The sequence below is a fragment of the Nomascus leucogenys genome, chromosome 19 (genome assembly GCF_006542625.1).
Source record: "Nomascus leucogenys isolate Asia chromosome 19, Asia_NLE_v1, whole genome shotgun sequence".
Taxonomy (NCBI): domain Eukaryota; kingdom Metazoa; phylum Chordata; class Mammalia; order Primates; family Hylobatidae; genus Nomascus; species Nomascus leucogenys.
Genome location: NC_044399.1, coordinates 72,946,386 through 72,962,882, shown reverse-complemented (window position 1 = coordinate 72,962,882; position 16,497 = coordinate 72,946,386). Strand labels below are relative to the sequence as shown.

The following is a 16,497-nucleotide window of genomic DNA, read 5'->3' as shown; positions in this document are numbered from 1 at the left end:
TACTTGTAGTGATTTGAGTTGATGGTGACAGATCATTATGGCTCTAACAGGCCCACAGTATTTTCCCTCTTAGATTAGGAGTGTTCAGAAAATTATGACCATAGGTCCTATTTCCTATCTCCCTCCATCTCAGAAAGAGCTACAGTTTGATTCAAGAAAGGACTTTGCAGCAGTCAGTTCAGAGGCCCCGGAATGGATGAGTTCTTCTATTGGGCAGCTCTGTAGGGAACTTTATGGTCTTTGAGCCTCTAATCTAGAACTGAAGACGGATGAGATGACTTTTTTCAGGTTCCTTCCAGCTCTCGGTCAGAAAGACCTCTCGTTAGCCCCCTGCACTGCAGTGACAACACCTCTCTTTCCTGTGGATCCGACCATGTTTTACACCTATTAGATATTGTTTTAGCTGTGCATGCTGGGTCATGCCTATAATATTAATGTGTTGGGAGGCTGAGGTGGAAAGATTGCTTGAGCCCAGGAGTTCAAGGCTACAGTGAGCTGTGATCATGCCACTGCACTCCCGCCTGGGCAACACAGCGAGATCCGACTCTAAAAAAACAAAAATTAGGCTGGGCTCGGTGGTTCACACCTGTAATACCAACACCCTGGGAGGCTGAGGCAGGTGGATCACCTGAGGTCAAGAGTTTGAGACCAGTCTGACCAACAGGGTGAAACCACGTCTCTACTAAAAATACAAAATTAGCCGGGCATGGTGGCACATGCCTGTAGTCCCAGCTACTTGGGAGGCTGAGGCAGGAGAATCATTTGAACCCAGGAGGTGGAGGTTGCGGTGAGCCAAGATCATGCCATTGCACACTCCAGCCTGGGCAACAAGAGCAAAATTCCATTTCAAAGAAAATGAATAAATTTGTTAAGTTTTTTTTTTTTTTTTTTTTTTCCTGAGACAGAGTCTTGCTCTGTCGCTTAGGCTAGAGTGCAGTGGTGCAATCTCGGCTCACTGCAAGCTCTGCCTTCTGAGTTCAAGCAATTCTCCTGCCTCAGCCTCCCAAGTAGCTGTGACTATAGGTGCCTGCCACCACACCCAGCTAATTTTTTGTATTTTTAGTAGAGACGGGGTTTCACCGTGTTAGCCAGGATGGTCTCTATCCCTTGACCTCGTGATCCACCCACCTCAGCCTCCCAAAGTGTTGGGATTACAGGTGTGAGCCACCACGCCCAGCCAAGATTTTTTTTTTTTCCCTTAACTTTAGCTGAAGCCAAATAATTGAATGTAGACCCACAAAGTTCTTGATCTGGTCAACCCAGTCCCCTTCAGAGCACAGAGAAGGAACCCCCTTCAGCTCTGTCATTTCTTCCTCCCGAGCAGGCTGGTGTGTTTTCTCAGGCTGCTGCGTGCCAGGCCTCAGCGAGGTGCTAGACGTTATCTGGTGAGCAAGGAGGGCTCAGTCCCTTTCTCCAGTGAATTTGACAAGTAAATGTAGAGTCACAATGCCTCGTGGTACATGCTCTGATAGGGCACGCACAGGGTGCCAGGGGCACATCTCTGCTCTCCAGCTCCTCTTTGAGAAAATAGAAAAAGTGCACAGTGAGGACATTTTTTAAAAGCCTTGGGCTGGGCCGGGTGCGGTGGCTCATGCCTGTAATCCCAGCACTTTGGGAGGCCGAGGCAGGTGGATCACAAAGTCAGGAGATCGAGACCATCCTGGCTAACACGGTGAAACACCGTCTCTACTAAAAAATACAAAAAATTAGCCGGGCGTGGTGGCGGGCGCCTGTAGTCCCAGCTACTTGGGAGGCTGAGGCAGGAGAATGGCATGAACTCGGGAGGTGGAGCTTGCAGTGAGCCGAGATCGCGCCACTGCACTCCAGCCTGGGCAACAGAGCAAGACTCCGTCTCAAAAAAAGAAAAGCCTTGGGCTGGTGTCTCTCTGGTCTTCAGCAGGCACAGGTCATCTTCCTTGGGCTTATTACTTCAGTGGATGAAGTGCTTTTATTGGCATGATGTGGGGTTTTTGGTTGTGGGATTTTTGTTTTCTTCTAGAAACCCTATATTAGCTTTCAAAATCAAGGAGAAAGGAGTTTTAGATTATATGCTTTCAGGATTCTCAGCACAGAGGCCACGTGTTGCCTAAGTTCCATCCTCACTTTCTGCCTCCGCTCGGTCCCCACAGCGGTGGGGAGGGGCCTGCCCCGTGAAACACCAGAACTGTCAGAACTGTCGGCTCTGAGGCAGGCGTGGTGGCTCACACCTGTAATCCCAGTACTTTGGGAGGCCAAGGCAGGAGGACTGCTTGAACTCAGAAGTTTGAGAACAGCCTGGGCAACATAGTGACACCCCGTCTCTACTAAAAACTAAAAAGAATTAGCCAGGAGTGGTGGTGCATGCCTGTGGTCCCAGCTGTTCAGGAGGCTGAGGTGGGAGGATTGCTTGAGCCCAGGAGACTGAGGCTGCAGTGAGCTATGATTGTACCACTGCATCTAGCCTGGGTGACAGCGTGAGACCCAGTCTCAAAAGGAAAAGAAAAAAAAAAAAGCCATCATTCTGCAGGAGGTGCAGGAGTGTGGACAGTACTGGGCTGTATCTCTCTTCAGCTCGCAGCTCCACCTCCCAACTTCTTTCTCTCAAAAAAAAAAAAAAAAAAAAAAAAAAAGTTCTGCCAGGAGGGTGTGGGTGGCCGGCCTCCCGACAGCAGCTGTGTTGCTGAGGCCAGGCCTGCCTGCTCTTGGCCCAGGGGGAGGACGAGCCTCTTTAGAGGCTTTGTTCGAGCCCTTCGGGCCCTCTCCTCCTGGCACTGCTTGGCTCAGAAAAGTAGGAACAGAAAGTTCTCCCTTCTTAGAGGCCCTTTCTCACCATCACCTGCTGACTCCCTCCCTCCAGGTCCCTTTGCCCCCAGTTGCCTCAAACCTTGGCCTGGAAGCCCTCAGTCTTAGGGGGACTGGGAAGAGGGAAGGACAAAAGGATGGTGGCCCTGAAATTCCTGCTACCTGCTAGCTTTCCTCATCCCCGCTTTTAAGAAGTAAGATAATAATAATGGTCATTAACTTTTATTGGGCACATGCTCTGGTGCCAGGAACCATCTGAAGCATTTGATGGGCATTTCTTCACTTAAAATGTGAGTACCAACCCCAGAGGAAGGTACTCGTGCACCCTCATTTTGCAGATGAGGGTACAGATACAGTTTCTCAGTGGATTTGAAATCGGGAACATGTCTTTGAAAAGCCATCTGGGCTCTGACTTCCACATTCTCTCACTTCTATTTTTTTTTTTTTTTTTTTGAGATGGAGTCTCGCTCTGTCGCCCAGGCTGGAGTGCAGTGGCGCAATCTCGGCTCACTGCAAGCTCCGCCTCCCAGGTTCACGCCATTCTCCTGCCTCAGCCTCCTAAGTAGCTGGGACTACAGGCGCCCACCACCATGCCCAGCTAATTTTTTGTATTTTTAGTAGAGACGGGGTTTCACCGTGTTAGCCAGGATGGTCTTGATCTCCTGACCTCGTGATCCACCTGCCTCAGCCTCCCAAAGTGCTGGGATTACAGGCGTGAGCCATTGCGCCCAGACACTCACTTCTTCCAACTTTTCCCATAGAACATTCACTCTGAACCAATCCAGGAAAAGTGCAGCCAGCCACCGGGGTTCCTGCCACGTGCCCTCCTGATGTGCTGGTCTTCACTCCCATATCTTGACTGGATACCACTTTACCCCCCTCTAGCTCTGTAATTCTTTTCTAAAGTCCTGACACAGTGTTCTTCTGTCTCCTTCCCCTAGGACCCTGCTGGGATCTTTGAGCTTGTGGAGGTGGTCGGCAATGGAACCTATGGACAGGTGTACAAGGTGAGACGAATGGTGTGGAAGTATGACCTCCACATCTGCAGGGCACTCTTGGGAGGAGAGGAAGGAAGTAGGTTCCTGGTCTGCAGGTCTGAGGGGGGCTATGGGAGATGCCAGAGGCTGGGGCCCTGGAAAGGTAGAGTGGGGGAGAGGAAAGAGCACCCAGAAGGAGGTACTGTTGATGCCTCTCTCTCCCTGAGTGCAGAGCCAGTCCCGGACATGGTGGGAACAGGCCAGCAGCCAGGCAGGGTGGCCTGCAGCAATGAGAGCAGGTGGAAGGGCATATGGCCTTGTGTGTCAGAACTCTCCGGGGATTCAGAGAGCTAAGGCCAGAGGTGTGGGTTTGGCCTCTCCCCGGACCACAAAGAGACCCAGGACTTTGAGGTAGTGGGATCTAATGGGTGGCTTTCTGCAGAGGGGAAGTGGCCTCTGCTCCCACAGCTGGCCTGCTGGAGCCAGAGCTCAGGCTTTCTGCTTTTGAGCTGCCTCTGTCCCTGACAGAAGTGGCATGTTCTCAGCCACCGATGGTAGCTTTTAGGTTGGCCAGCCCAGCCCTCTCGTGTGGCCTGACCACTGCTCACACTTGGATGGGGGGAGCCGCTGCAGCAGGGAGTGAGGATGCTCAGGGTGAATGCTGCCTCTGACTGGAGTCCCCAGGGCCCATGGCCTTTTCGTCTCCAGACAGAGTGCGTGATACTGTCGCAAGTCTCTTCTGCATCTCTAGCCCCGTGTTTCCGGTGTCACTGAGACCACCTGCCTTTCTCTTACACTCCTTCTCTTGCAAACTTTGGGGAAACAGGCACCCCACCCGCAATCTCTTGCCTTGTTGTTGCCATGGGAATAGTAGTGCCGTGTGCCCCTGCGTCTCTGGGCTTGGGGTCTTGAATGGCTGAGGATAAAAATTACCCATGGGCTGGCAAAGCCAGTCCATCCCCATGAGGGGCTACCTTCCTCCATCCTGCTCCTCCCCAGGAAGCCTTTGGGCTTTCCTCTCCAAGCCTCAGATGCTCCCACTAGGAATTTCAGAAGGATGTTGCGGGAGGAGGGCAATGGCTGGGACACGCTCAAGAAGAGGAAGTTTCTTCCCACTAGGACTGGTGACAGGAACATTAGCACATGTCGGCTGGCCCTTCTGTGTTTCTCTGAGTTCCCTAAAATCTCAGCTCTGTCTCTGTTCTTTCTCTTTCGATAAGAATAAAAAGCTTTGTGGGTGAAGTTGATTATGGGACAGGCCTCCTGTCCAGAGTTGGTGAGTCAGGAAAGCAGCATTTTGTCTTGCTTAGGAGAAGAGGGTGAGGCAAAGCCCCTCCCTCCCTAGCCTCCCTCTCCTACTCCTTCCATCCTCCGTTAGGATGGAGAAGTATCTTTCACGCCCTGCTCTAACTTTCAGACTGTAGAAAGTCCAAGCCAGAGAGGCTGGAACAGAACATAAATGTTTCTCTCTCATCTGTCTTGAGTTTTTATGGGAGGAGACCCTTTGCCTTTGTTGAGCCTGTAACTTGGAAGTCCACTGTAGGTGGTTTTTCTGTGGCCATGATGGCTCAGGAGCGCTCTCCCTTTGTCCACTCCCATGAGCAGCACATTCACTGAGGTGTGTAGCCACAATGAGGGGTACTTTCTTTTTTTCTTTTCTTTTTCCTTTCTTTCTTTCTTTCTTTTTTTTTTGAGACGGAGTCTCACTTTGTTTCAGCTTGCCTCCCAGGTTCAAGCAATTCTCATGCCTCAGCCTCCTGAGTAGCTGGGATTATAGGCGCCCACCACGACACCTGGCTAATTTTTTGTATTTTTAGTAGAGACGGGGTTTCTCCATGTTGGCCAGGCTGGTCTCGAACTCCTGGTCTCAAGTGATCCGCCCGGCTCAGCCTCCCAAAGTGTCGGGATTACAGGCATGAGCCACGGCGCCCGGCTGAGGGGCACTTTGTAAAATAGAAAACAGTTGGGCTGGGCGCGGTGGCTCACGCCTGTAATCCCAGCACTTTGGGAGGCCGAGGCGGGTGGATCACGAGGTCAGGAGATCGAGACTCCTGACTAACACGGTAAAACCCCGTCTCTACTAAAAATACAAAAAATTAGCACGGCGTGGTGGCGGGCGCCTGTACTCCCAGCTATCCGGGAGGCTGAGGCAGGAGAATGGCGTGAACCCGGGAGGTGGAGCTGGCAGGGAGCCGAGATCGCGCCACTGCACTCTAGTCTGGGTGACAGAGCGAGACTCTCTCTCAAAAAAAAAAGCTGTGTCTCCTAGAGTCAAGCCTTCTCTACGTTCCGCTCTCTGAGCATAGATTCAGATCCCGCTGTCCTGCAGGGTCGGCATGTCAAGACTGGGCAGCTGGCTGCCATCAAGGTCATGGATGTCACAGAGGTAGGGAGTGGAGCTGGACAGTGGGAGGGTTGGACCAGCGAGAAGGGAGTGTGGGGGGAGTCTCAGGGCTCAGCTCCTCCCATTTGCATAGGACGAGGAGGAGGAGATCAAACAGGAGATCAACATGCTGAAAAAGTACTCTCACCACCGCAATATTGCCACCTACTATGGAGCCTTCATCAAGAAGAGCCCCCCGGGAAACGATGACCAGCTCTGGGTGAGAAACGCCCCCCTGCCTGCCCTCCCCCCAATCCCTGTCTCCAGGCTGTTCACTAGGACTCAGTATCAGTGCCCAACATCTCTCTTTGCCAGCTACCTTCCCTCCGGTCTACCCAGCCTCCCCCGTCCCTGGACCCAGAGGGGCCTCCTGCCTCATGAATGGCCCCGCACTCCAGCCCCCATGAATTGCAGCATCTCATCCTTTGAGTGTTTTGTGGGGAGGGGTCCTGGCGTTTGCCCCAACCCTTCCCCTAACCAGTATCTCACACTGTGCGATCGGCTCTTAATAAATAAATATAATCCTGGCAAAGGCGAGAGAGACCGTGGGGAGGCCGTCCATCAGTTTCTCTGCCTTTGAGCACAGCTCCTGGGAAAGCAACGGAACCAAAATATTTGTGGGAGATAACAGGGCCCAGACCCCTCCCAGCACCCCAGATGCTGCAGTGCACCCAGCCCTTCTGAGTCATCATTCAAACCAGAGCCTGCTGCAGAGCTTGGGGCCTCCCCCAAATTCCTCCTGCCTGGCCCAGAACATTCCTAAGAGTCATTCCCCTCCCTAGCCTGGGCACTGGTGCTGACATGTTCCCCTAGCCTCACCCTTTGTGGTACTGAGCCCAGTCCCTGAGGATGGAGCAGCAGGGAGTGCGGCAATGGCTGTCGGGAGTTTCAGCGCTGACGCCAGGTCTCCCCTCCCAGCAGCCATTCAGACAACAAGCACTTACTAAGCACTTCTGTATACTCTGTATAGATGAGCATGAGCCATGGTTCTGGCCTCCAAGGCCCTTTGGCTTTTTGGGAACACACACACTCATGCACACAAAGAAAGGGAGAAAGGTGACAGGGAGGTCTACCTGCCAGGTGTGTGTGGTGGAGATCGTGGCGGGCTAGAGGCATTAGTGGCCGGGCGCCCCCTTCTGGACCTGTTGGGCACAGGTCCTCCCCGCCTCTCACTGTGCTCTGCTCTCCAAGGAGTAGGCACATGCAAATTACTTTTATTGCATATGCAAATATATGTGTCCACCCAGCCTTTTCCTGCATTGGATGTGGCTTTTAGTGAAAACTTGGACAAGCATGCTGATTCCCAGGAAGACTGGTTGGAGCCATCTTCTCTGCCTCCGGGTCTCAGCTGCTCTCCCTGGGAGGTGCAGACCCAGAGCCCTCCTCATCTCCTGGCCTTGTTACTCTCTGTGCTGGAGGAGTTTCTCTCAGGGTCTTCCCAGGTTCCCTGTTGTAGCTGTTGAGGTAGACCCTATGCACTCTGTTTCTAGCAGACCTGGAGAATCACTGATTCTTAGCCCCTTTTCTGCTTCTAAGTCAGGGACTGGCAAACTTTTTCTGTGAAGGACCAGATAGTAAATATTTCAGGCTTTGCGGGTCATATTTGCTGTCCCAGCTGCACAATTCTGTTGTTGTACCACGAAAGCAGCAATAGTCAGTACGTAAACAAATGAGCGTGGCTATACCCCCAGCACCTTCACTGAGGTCACTCACATTTCAATGTTTTTTCACTTTCACATGTCATAAAATAGGATTCCTTTTTTTGTTTTTTCCCGCAACCATTTAAAAATGTAAAAACCAGTCCAGACGCAATGGCTCGAGCCTGTAATCCCAGCACTTTGGGAGGCTGAAGTGGGTGGATCACCTGAGGTCAGGAGTTCAAGACCAGCCTGGCCAACACGGTGACACCCCCTCTCTACTGAAAATACCAAAATTAGCTGGGTGTGGTGGCACACGCCTGTAATCCCAGCTACTTGGGAGGCTGAGGCAGGAGAATCGCTTGAACCTGGGAGGCAGAGGTTCCAGTGAGCTGAGATCGCACCACTGCACTCCACCACTCCACTCTGGATGACAGAGTAAGACCCTGTCTCAAAAAAAAAAAAAAAAAAAGTAAAAACCATTCTTGACTTGCTGACCATATAGAAGCCAGCCTTGGGCCAGTCCTGATCCAAAGCAGAAGTTCTTTTTTTTTTTTTTTTGAGACAGAGTCTCGCTCTGTCTCTCAGGATGGAGTGCAGTGACGCGATCTCGGCTCACTGCAACCTCTGCCTCCCGGGTTCAAGTGAGTCTCCTGCCTCAGCGTCCTGAGTAGCTGGGATTACAGGTGCCCACCACCACGCCCGGCTAATTTTTTGTATTTTTAGTAGAGATGCGGTTTCACCGTGTTAGCCAGGATGGTCTCGAACTCCTGACCTTGTGATCCGCCCGCCTTAGCCTCCCAAAGTGCTGGGATTACAGGCTTGAGCCACTGAGCCTGGCCCAAAGCAGTAGTGTTTTGTTGTTGTTGTTGTTGTTGTTGTTGTTTTTTTTTTGAGACAGAGTCTCACTCTGTCACCCAGGCTGGAGTTCAGTGGCGCAATCTCGGCTGACTGCAAGCTCCACCTCCCGGGTTCAGGCCATTCTCCTGCCTCAGCCTCCCAAGTAGCTGGGACTACAGGAGCCCGCCACCACACCCGGCTACTTTTTTTTTTTTTTTTGTAGAGACGGGGTTTCACCATGTTATCCAGGATGGTCTTGAACTCCTGACCTCATGATCCACCCGCCTCAGCCTCCCAAAGTGTTGAGATTACAGGCGTGAGCCACCGCGCCCAGCCTGTAAAGCAGGCTAAAGTTCTTAACTGCTTTAGGGTTTGGAATCCCAATGAGAATCTGATGAAAGTACTAGACCCTTCCTCAAGGAAAATGCATATACCTGCATCATTTTGTCTACAGTTTCAGGGATTCCTTGGACTCCTACCCTAAACCCAGCCCCACCCTCCCAGTTCTTTTCCATCTGTATTCCTTCTCCTGTCTCTCTCTTTTTTTTTTTTTTTTGAGATGGAGTTTTGCTCACCATGTTGGCCAGGCTGGTCTTGAACTCCAGGTGATCCGCCTGCCTCAGCCTCCCAAAGTGCTGGGATTATAGGCATGAGCCACCGCACCCAGCCTTTTTCCCTCTCTCTCTTGACTTCAGGAAGTCCTGTGGCCTTTGTGAGGCTTCTGTGGTCCTTGCTCTCTAGCTCATACCAGTTCTAACCCCAAGGTCTCTTATCCTCCTCCAGGAGTCTAGCAGCGGATTGGGGCAGGGGTGGGAGGGCTTGTCTGACTGATACTTTTCCTTTCGGTACCTTCCCGGGATCCTAGCTGGTGATGGAGTTCTGTGGTGCTGGTTCAGTGACTGACCTGGTAAAGAACACGAAAGGCAACGCCCTGAAGGAGGACTGTATCGCCTATATCTGCAGGGAGATCCTCAGGGTGAGCTCAAGGCCCCTCCCCTTGTCTTCTCCTCCTCTGCTACCCTGGCTTGAGCTTCTCCATGAGCAAAGATCCTCCCTGCGCTGGGAGGAGACATAAGTGCCCTCTTTAGGGAGCAGCAGGCCTGATGCAGGTGGGATGTGGAAGCAGGGTCCCCACCTTGGGAAGTCTCAGGCTGTTGGAGGAGACAAGCTCCTGCTTCCAAGCTCTGCCGTTTCTCCACCTGTAACCCTGCAACTGCTGCGAATTCACCTGGAGCCACCACTCTGAGGAGGCTCTCCAGGACAGCTCAGCTTGCTTGGGCTCCTGGTGGAGAGGGTCTGCTCCTTCAGCCCAACCCTGTCCAGACTGATTGCTCCTTGTCCCCTCAACTCAACTCCCCACTTACTCTTTCCCACCCCATCCAACACCATGGCTGATTTTCCCTGCTCTCATGTCCCAGGGTCTGGCCCATCTCCATGCCCACAAGGTGATCCATCGAGACATCAAGGGGCAGAATGTGCTGCTGACAGAGAATGCTGAGGTCAAGCTAGGTGCGCCGGCTCCTTCTGAGGCTGACGAGGCCGTTTCACCTCCAGAACAGAGAATGATGGGCCCCTTTTTCCCTCTGGTGGCTCAGGCCCAACTCCCTCCCTATTGGGGAGGCTCACTCCCTCCCATTTCCCCTCTCCCCCTGGAATACCCTGCCTCCTGCTGAAAATCCCTCAGGAAGCTCTTCACCTGTCACCTGTTATGGGCCAGGTGCTCTGCAGGTTGCTCTGGGGAAATGGGATCTGATGACCCTCCTGCCTGGGATGCTGTCCGTGATCCTTTTACCTGGATTTTTCTCTAAGATGTAGGAAGATGGAATCGGGTTCTTCAGGATGTTGGTGGGGTAAAGAAGGGTGCTGGGGTGTCTGGGTCGGGCCAGGACCACAGCTGGCTCAGGCAAGTCCTGTGTGTGCACGCAGGGATGTGAGGCAAGGGAGCAGAGGTGACTCCCCATGCTGACCCCTCCCTCTGTGTCTTCACAGTGGATTTTGGGGTGAGTGCTCAGCTGGACCGCACCGTGGGCAGACGGAACACTTTCATTGGGACTCCCTACTGGATGGCTCCAGAGGTCATCGCCTGTGATGAGAACCCCGATGCCACCTACGATTACAGGGTATGGAGTGGAAAGTTGGGAGCATGGGGGCTGCCAAGGGCAGGAAGCAATATGGGGACCATGGGGCCTGAACAGGCTGAGAACAGAGGAAGGTCGGATGATGTTAGCAGTGAGGGGTTGGGGAGCATCTTATGACAAGGCAAGTGTGGGTGGGAAGATGCGATGGGTTGGAGGGCACTGCTGCAGGAAGGGATGTGGCCCAGGAAGGCTCCTGAGAGACCAGGATGGTGGGTGAAGAGAGGTTGCAGGGCAGAGTTGTCAGGAATATTCACTTGTTCCTTCTCTCCCGTCTACAGAGTGACATTTGGTCTCTAGGAATCACAGCCATCGAGATGGCAGAGGGAGCGCCCCGTAAGTTCTGAGTCTGCCGGGAGTAAGAGGGGAGGGAAAGGAAGGGCCCAGAGAGTGGCTGTAGGGAGGAGGTGGGTCCTGGGACCCTGCCAAGGAAGGGTCCTATAGCTCCCAGTGCAGTGGAAGGGACTGAGGGTGTCTCTTCTGTGTCCAGCTCTGTGTGACATGCACCCCATGCGAGCCCTCTTCCTCATTCCTCGGAACCCTCCGCCCAGGCTCAAGTCCAAGAAGTGGTAGGTCTCTGAGAGTGTGGGCTCTGGGAAGGAAGGTCCCTGGACAAGGCCATCCCCACCTTCGTGCCCTCTGTGCTCAGGCTTGGATCTCACCAGAGAAGAGATTTTGGGGGGCAGAGGGCAGTGACTGGTGTTGGGATATGAAGACAGGAGGGATGTCAAGGTGGCTTGTAGATGAATGATCCACCGTCTTCCTCCTGCACCCATCCCTTCTGAGGGGACCCTCCCAGTGTGAGCCACCACTGTTTCCAGGTCTAAGAAGTTCATTGACTTCATTGACACATGTCTCATCAAGACTTACCTGAGCCGCCCACCCACGGAGCAGCTACTGAAGTTTCCCTTCATCCGGGACCAGCCCACGGAGCGGCAGGTCCGCATCCAGCTTAAGGACCACATTGACCGATCCCGGAAGAAGCGGGGTGAGAAAGGTCAGTGGGCAGGCTGGAGGGGGCAGGTACCAGGGGACACTCCAACCTGGCTCCTCTCTGCCAGCCCTGCTCGCTCCTGGCTCCCCTTCCTGCTCCCCTCCTTGGCCCCAGCTCTCCCTGTCCAAGGAGATTGTTCTCAAACTTGCAACCGCCGAGGGATTTTCTCTCCTTTCCCTCCCAATCTGAGTCAGCCTTCCAAAAGAGGACCGGCCTTTCACATCCTTACAAAAACTCCATGCTAAGCACATGCGTGTGTGAGCACACGCACAGGCTCTGCCACACCTCAGCTGCCCTGGGACCAGTCCTGGTCCCTGTCCAGGCCCACACCTGAGACCCACTGTCCTCCCATTGCCCCCAGAAAGTGGGTGGGGCCCCTCATGCTTGCCCACCCAGAGAGACCTTCTGGATATCCCCATCCGAGGTTTCCCTGGCCCATGGCGGGTCTGGGGCACTGGGTGAGATAACTGCAGTGGCCTCCCCTGCAGAGGAGACAGAATATGAGTACAGCGGCAGCGAGGAGGAAGACGACAGCCATGGAGAGGAGGGAGAGCCAAGGTAGGCCTGGCAGGCGGAGTGGGGGTTGGGGGGGTCATTGCTGAGTGGGGGGACTACGGTGGTGCTTGGCTTTGGGGACTCTCGGTCTGAGGGTGGTGGGCACAGAGAGGTAGAGACTCCTAGAAACCAAATTCCTGAGTGCTAAGAAGTGGAACGAATGACTGAGCAAGAGCTGGGGAGAGAGCAGTTCCGGGGTGAATGTGGGGCACAGCAGTAATAGGAAAGGAGAACAGGAGTGAAGACCGGGCAGAAGGGGACGGTAAGTCTCCTGGCCACCTGGGAGTGTCCAGAGGCAGAGGCTTTGATCCGTTAAAGCACCCACTCAGGCGGGCCCACGGGGTTGAGAGTGGGATCCAACAGGGTTCTGACCCCAACGCTTCTTTGTGCCACCCCTGCCCAGCTCCATCATGAACGTGCCTGGAGAGTCGACTCTACGCCGGGAGTTTCTCCGGCTCCAGCAGGAAAATAAGAGCAACTCAGAGGCTTTAAAACAGCAGCAGCAGCTGCAGCAGCAGCAGCAGCGAGACCCCGAGGCACACATCAAACACCTGCTGCACCAGCGGCAGCGGCGCATAGAGGAGCAGAAGGAGGAGCGGCGCCGCGTGGAGGAGGTGGGCTGTCTCCGAAGGGCCCAGGCCTGGTGCGGCCTCCTGCTGACCTGCCCCTGGGTCCATTAGGGTCTCAGAGAACAGGTTTTAAAATGCCTTAAATGAATGGCATTTCTGTTGAAACAATTACATGATTTCAAATTTCATGATGAGCTGGACTTAACAAAAAATGTAATCCCCTCACTTTGGGAGGCTGAGGTGGGTGGATCACCTGAGGTCAGGAGTTTGAGACCAGCCTGGCCAACATGGTGAAACCCCATCTCTACTAATAATACAAAAATTAGCCAGGCGTGGTGGCGCATGCCTGTAACCCCAGCTACTCCGGAGGCTGAGGCAGGAGAATTGCTTGAACCTGGGAGGCGGAGGTTGCAGTGAGCAGACATCACACCACTGCACTCCAGCCTGGGTGACAGAGTCAGACTCCGTCTCTAATAATAATAATAATAAGCAATAACCCGCAGCACCCACACTGTCCACCTGCTACCCCCAAAGCAGGCCCTCTCATAATTTGCAAGGAAACCTGCTACAGAAGAGCCTTGTGCAGTTTTGAAAATATAGGCCAGGCGCTGTGGCTCACGCCTGTAATCCCAGCACTTTGAGAGGCTGAGGCAGGCGGATCATGAAGTCAGGAGTTCGAGACCAGCCTGTCTAATATGGTGAAACCCCATCTCTACTAAAAATACAAAAAATTAGCCGGGCATGGTGGTGCACGCGCCTGTAGTTCCAGCTACTCAGGAGGCTGAGGCAGGAGAATCACTTGAACCTGGGAGGTGGAGGTTGTAGTGAGCCGAGATCACGCCACTGCACTCCAGCCTGGGGAAGAGAGCAAGACTCCATCTCAAAAAAATAAAAAAATAAAATAAATATAGCGTTCAGATAGCATAGTAACAAAGTCCTATCTTTTTTTTTTTTTTTTTTTTTGAGATGGGGTTTTGCTCTTGTTGCCCAGGCTGGCGAGTGCAATGGTGCACTCTAGGCTCACCGCAAAATCTCCGTCTCCCAGGTTCAAGCGATTCTCCTGCCTCAGCCTCCCGAGGAGCTGGGATTACAGGAATGGGCCACCACGCCCGGCTAATTTTGTATTTTTTCAGTAGAGACAGGGTTTCTGCATGTTGGTCAGGCTGGTCTCGAACTCCGACCTCAGGTGATCCACCTGCCTCGGCCTCCCAAAGTGCTGGGATTACAGGCGTGAGCTACCATGCCCGGCCACAAAGTCCTATCTAACAAGGGGTTACCCGGAGAAGGTGTGCCGGCAACTTCATTGCAGAAGTAGGCACAAGTTCCCTCAAGTGCAAGGGTCCCTTAGGGCTTGTGCTTTTGTTGTTGTTGGTGGTGGTGGTGGTGGTGGTGGTGGTGGTGGTGGTGGTGGCAGACTTTGTGGAAGCCACCACAGAAATACCGTGAAAGTAAAGTACCACTTGGGCATCGGCGCTTGTCAAGGAGTGGGCCAGGTCCCTCTTTTCTGTGCTTTCTGTGCACGGGCACGTGGTGCCTGCCCTCTTGTGGCCAAAGGCTATCACTACGACCCGCTCTATATGGACTTCAGGCGAAGGTCGATTTTAGGCTAGGAGTGCTGGGGAGGCTTGTTTTGAGTTCGGGTTTTGTTTGTTGTTTGGTGCGGTGTGGGGAGTGGAAGGTGTTGTCTAGCTAAGCCCACCACACAGGCAGCAGTCAGTCTCACAGCCTCTCTCATCACAGCTACCGGCTGTTTACCCGAGCCCAGCCCTGCGGGCCCTTGGGTGGGGATGGGTATAGTTGCAGAAACAAGCGGAAGCCGGTCTCTCACCACCCTCCATGGTGAGCAAGGAGAGCTCCCCTCCCTGTCCATGGAGGGACAGTGCTGATGCGATGTCCGATGTGGTTCTTAAGACCACCTGGCCCTCCTCACAGCAACAGCGGCGGGAGCGGGAGCAGCGGAAGCTGCAGGAGAAGGAGCAGCAGCGGCGGCTGGAGGACATGCAGGCTCTGCGGCGGGAGGAGGAGCGGCGGCAGGCGGAGCGCGAGCAGGTAGAGCGCCGCACCCACATCCCTGCCCTCCCGCCCTCCTGCTCCTGCTGCCTGCCGCCCCTGCTCCCCGTGCCCTTCCCCCTTCTCTCCCCCACCCCCAGATTCCTCCTATCTTTTCTAGCTTCACTCTTTCTCTCTGTTTTCTCCCACCCTTCAACCCCAACCCCGGCCCCCTCCCTCCTCCTTCCCTGCCTCATTCCCATCTCTTTACCCCATCCCTGACTCTCCCCGGCCCCGTCCTCATCCCCCCTCATTCCCTGTGCCCTCTTCTTCCCCATCTGTGCCACATGGCCCCCCTGGGGCTCATGCCATCCCCTCCCCTGCCTCTCTCTTACTCTTCCCCTGCACCCCTCCTCCTCCTCCTGCGGATCCCTTCCTCCTTCTCCAACTCGCTGCTGCTGCCCTCCTCTGCCTCTTCCTCCTTCCGTCCCTCTGCCCCCCACCCCACACCCCGTCCCCCAGGAATATATTCGTCACAGGCTAGAGGAGGAGCAGCGACAGCTCGAGATCCTTCAGCAACAGCTGCTCCAGGAACAGGCCCTGCTGCTGGTAACGGGTCCCTCAGCGTCCTCTGGGAAGATGCTCTTCAGAGCTTCTTTGCTGGAACGGGATGGGAACACTTCAAGGGAAGGGATTCACCCAGGACATCAAGGGAATACATCTCCTCTCTAGGCAGTTGGAGAAAAGAGAGGGCATGCCTGCTCTAACTCCCAGGGCCACACCCTGCTGAGCCCTCTCTCCCTACCCTTGGGCCCAGGAATACAAGCGGAAGCAGCTGGAGGAGCAGCGGCAGTCAGAGCGTCTCCAGAGGCAGCTGCAGCAGGAGCATGCCTACCTCAAGTCCCTGCAGCAGCAGCAACAGCAGCAGCAGCTTCAGAAACAGCAGCAGCAGCAGCTCCTGCCCGGGGACAGGAAGCCCCTGTACCATTATGGTCGGGGCATGAATCCTGCTGACAAACCAGCCTGGGCCCGAGAGGTACTCACTGCCTCCTTTGCTCCCTGAGACTCCAGTCCCACTGCCTGAGGCCTGGAGAGCCACAAGAAGTAGTTGTTCATAGTAGCAGGCACCGAGCAGGGGAAAGGAGCACACAGCACAGAGCATAGGGTGGGAGTGGTTACGGCAGGTGGGACCCTCAGTTTTGAGAACAGGGAGGCAAGAGCTGGCCTGCTTGACATCCCTTCACATCACAGGTAGAAGAGAGAACAAGGATGAACAAGCAGCAGAACTCTCCCTTGGCCAAGAGCAAGCCAGGCAGCACGGGGCCTGAGCCCCCCATCCCCCAGGCCTCCCCCGGGCCCCCAGGACCCCTCTCCCAGACTCCTCCTATGCAGAGGCCGGTGGAGCCCCAGGAGGGACCGCACAAGGTGAGTCTCTCCCCACTTCTGTCTTAATGAAGACACAGGGAGCTTTGCTCAGAGCACAGGTACACACACACGCGTGCACACACACACACACACACCTGCTCAGCCCTGAGCCAGGATTACAGAGCACAGGCATTGTGGACAGAGACACTCACCTGCTTCTTGCTGCCTGTGTCTGTCCTGACTTAGCTGTCCTCAGGCTCAAGGAACCCCTT

The 16,497-nt window shown here is 54.3% G+C and overlaps 1 protein-coding gene across 13 annotated transcripts in view; it reads left to right on the top strand.

Moving 5' to 3' along the window:
* MINK1 (misshapen like kinase 1) overlaps nt 1–16,497 on the top strand; it is a 63,804-nt gene that overhangs the window by 40,611 nt on the left and 6,696 nt on the right. For 6 of the 13 annotated variants that reach the window (XM_030799569.1, XM_030799566.1, XM_030799563.1 and 3 more), the window contains exons 2-16: nt 3,723–3,788; nt 6,088–6,144; nt 6,236–6,361; nt 9,484–9,594; nt 10,037–10,127; nt 10,608–10,738; nt 11,035–11,089; nt 11,244–11,322; nt 11,575–11,750; nt 12,236–12,305; nt 12,706–12,916; nt 14,804–14,920; nt 15,383–15,469; nt 15,678–15,896; nt 16,112–16,285. In XM_030799569.1, coding sequence (XP_030655429.1) covers nt 3,723–3,788; nt 6,088–6,144; nt 6,236–6,361; nt 9,484–9,594; nt 10,037–10,127; nt 10,608–10,738; nt 11,035–11,089; nt 11,244–11,322; nt 11,575–11,750; nt 12,236–12,305; nt 12,706–12,916; nt 14,804–14,920; nt 15,383–15,469; nt 15,678–15,896; nt 16,112–16,285 — 1,770 coding nt within the window. The remainder of the gene's footprint in view (nt 1–3,722; nt 3,789–6,087; nt 6,145–6,235; nt 6,362–9,483; nt 9,595–10,036; nt 10,128–10,607; nt 10,739–11,034; nt 11,090–11,243; nt 11,323–11,574; nt 11,751–12,235; nt 12,306–12,705; nt 12,917–14,803; nt 14,921–15,382; nt 15,470–15,677; nt 15,897–16,111; nt 16,286–16,497) is intronic. The other 7 variants (XM_030799571.1, XM_030799570.1, XM_030799567.1 and 4 more) reach the window with 3 other exon arrangements.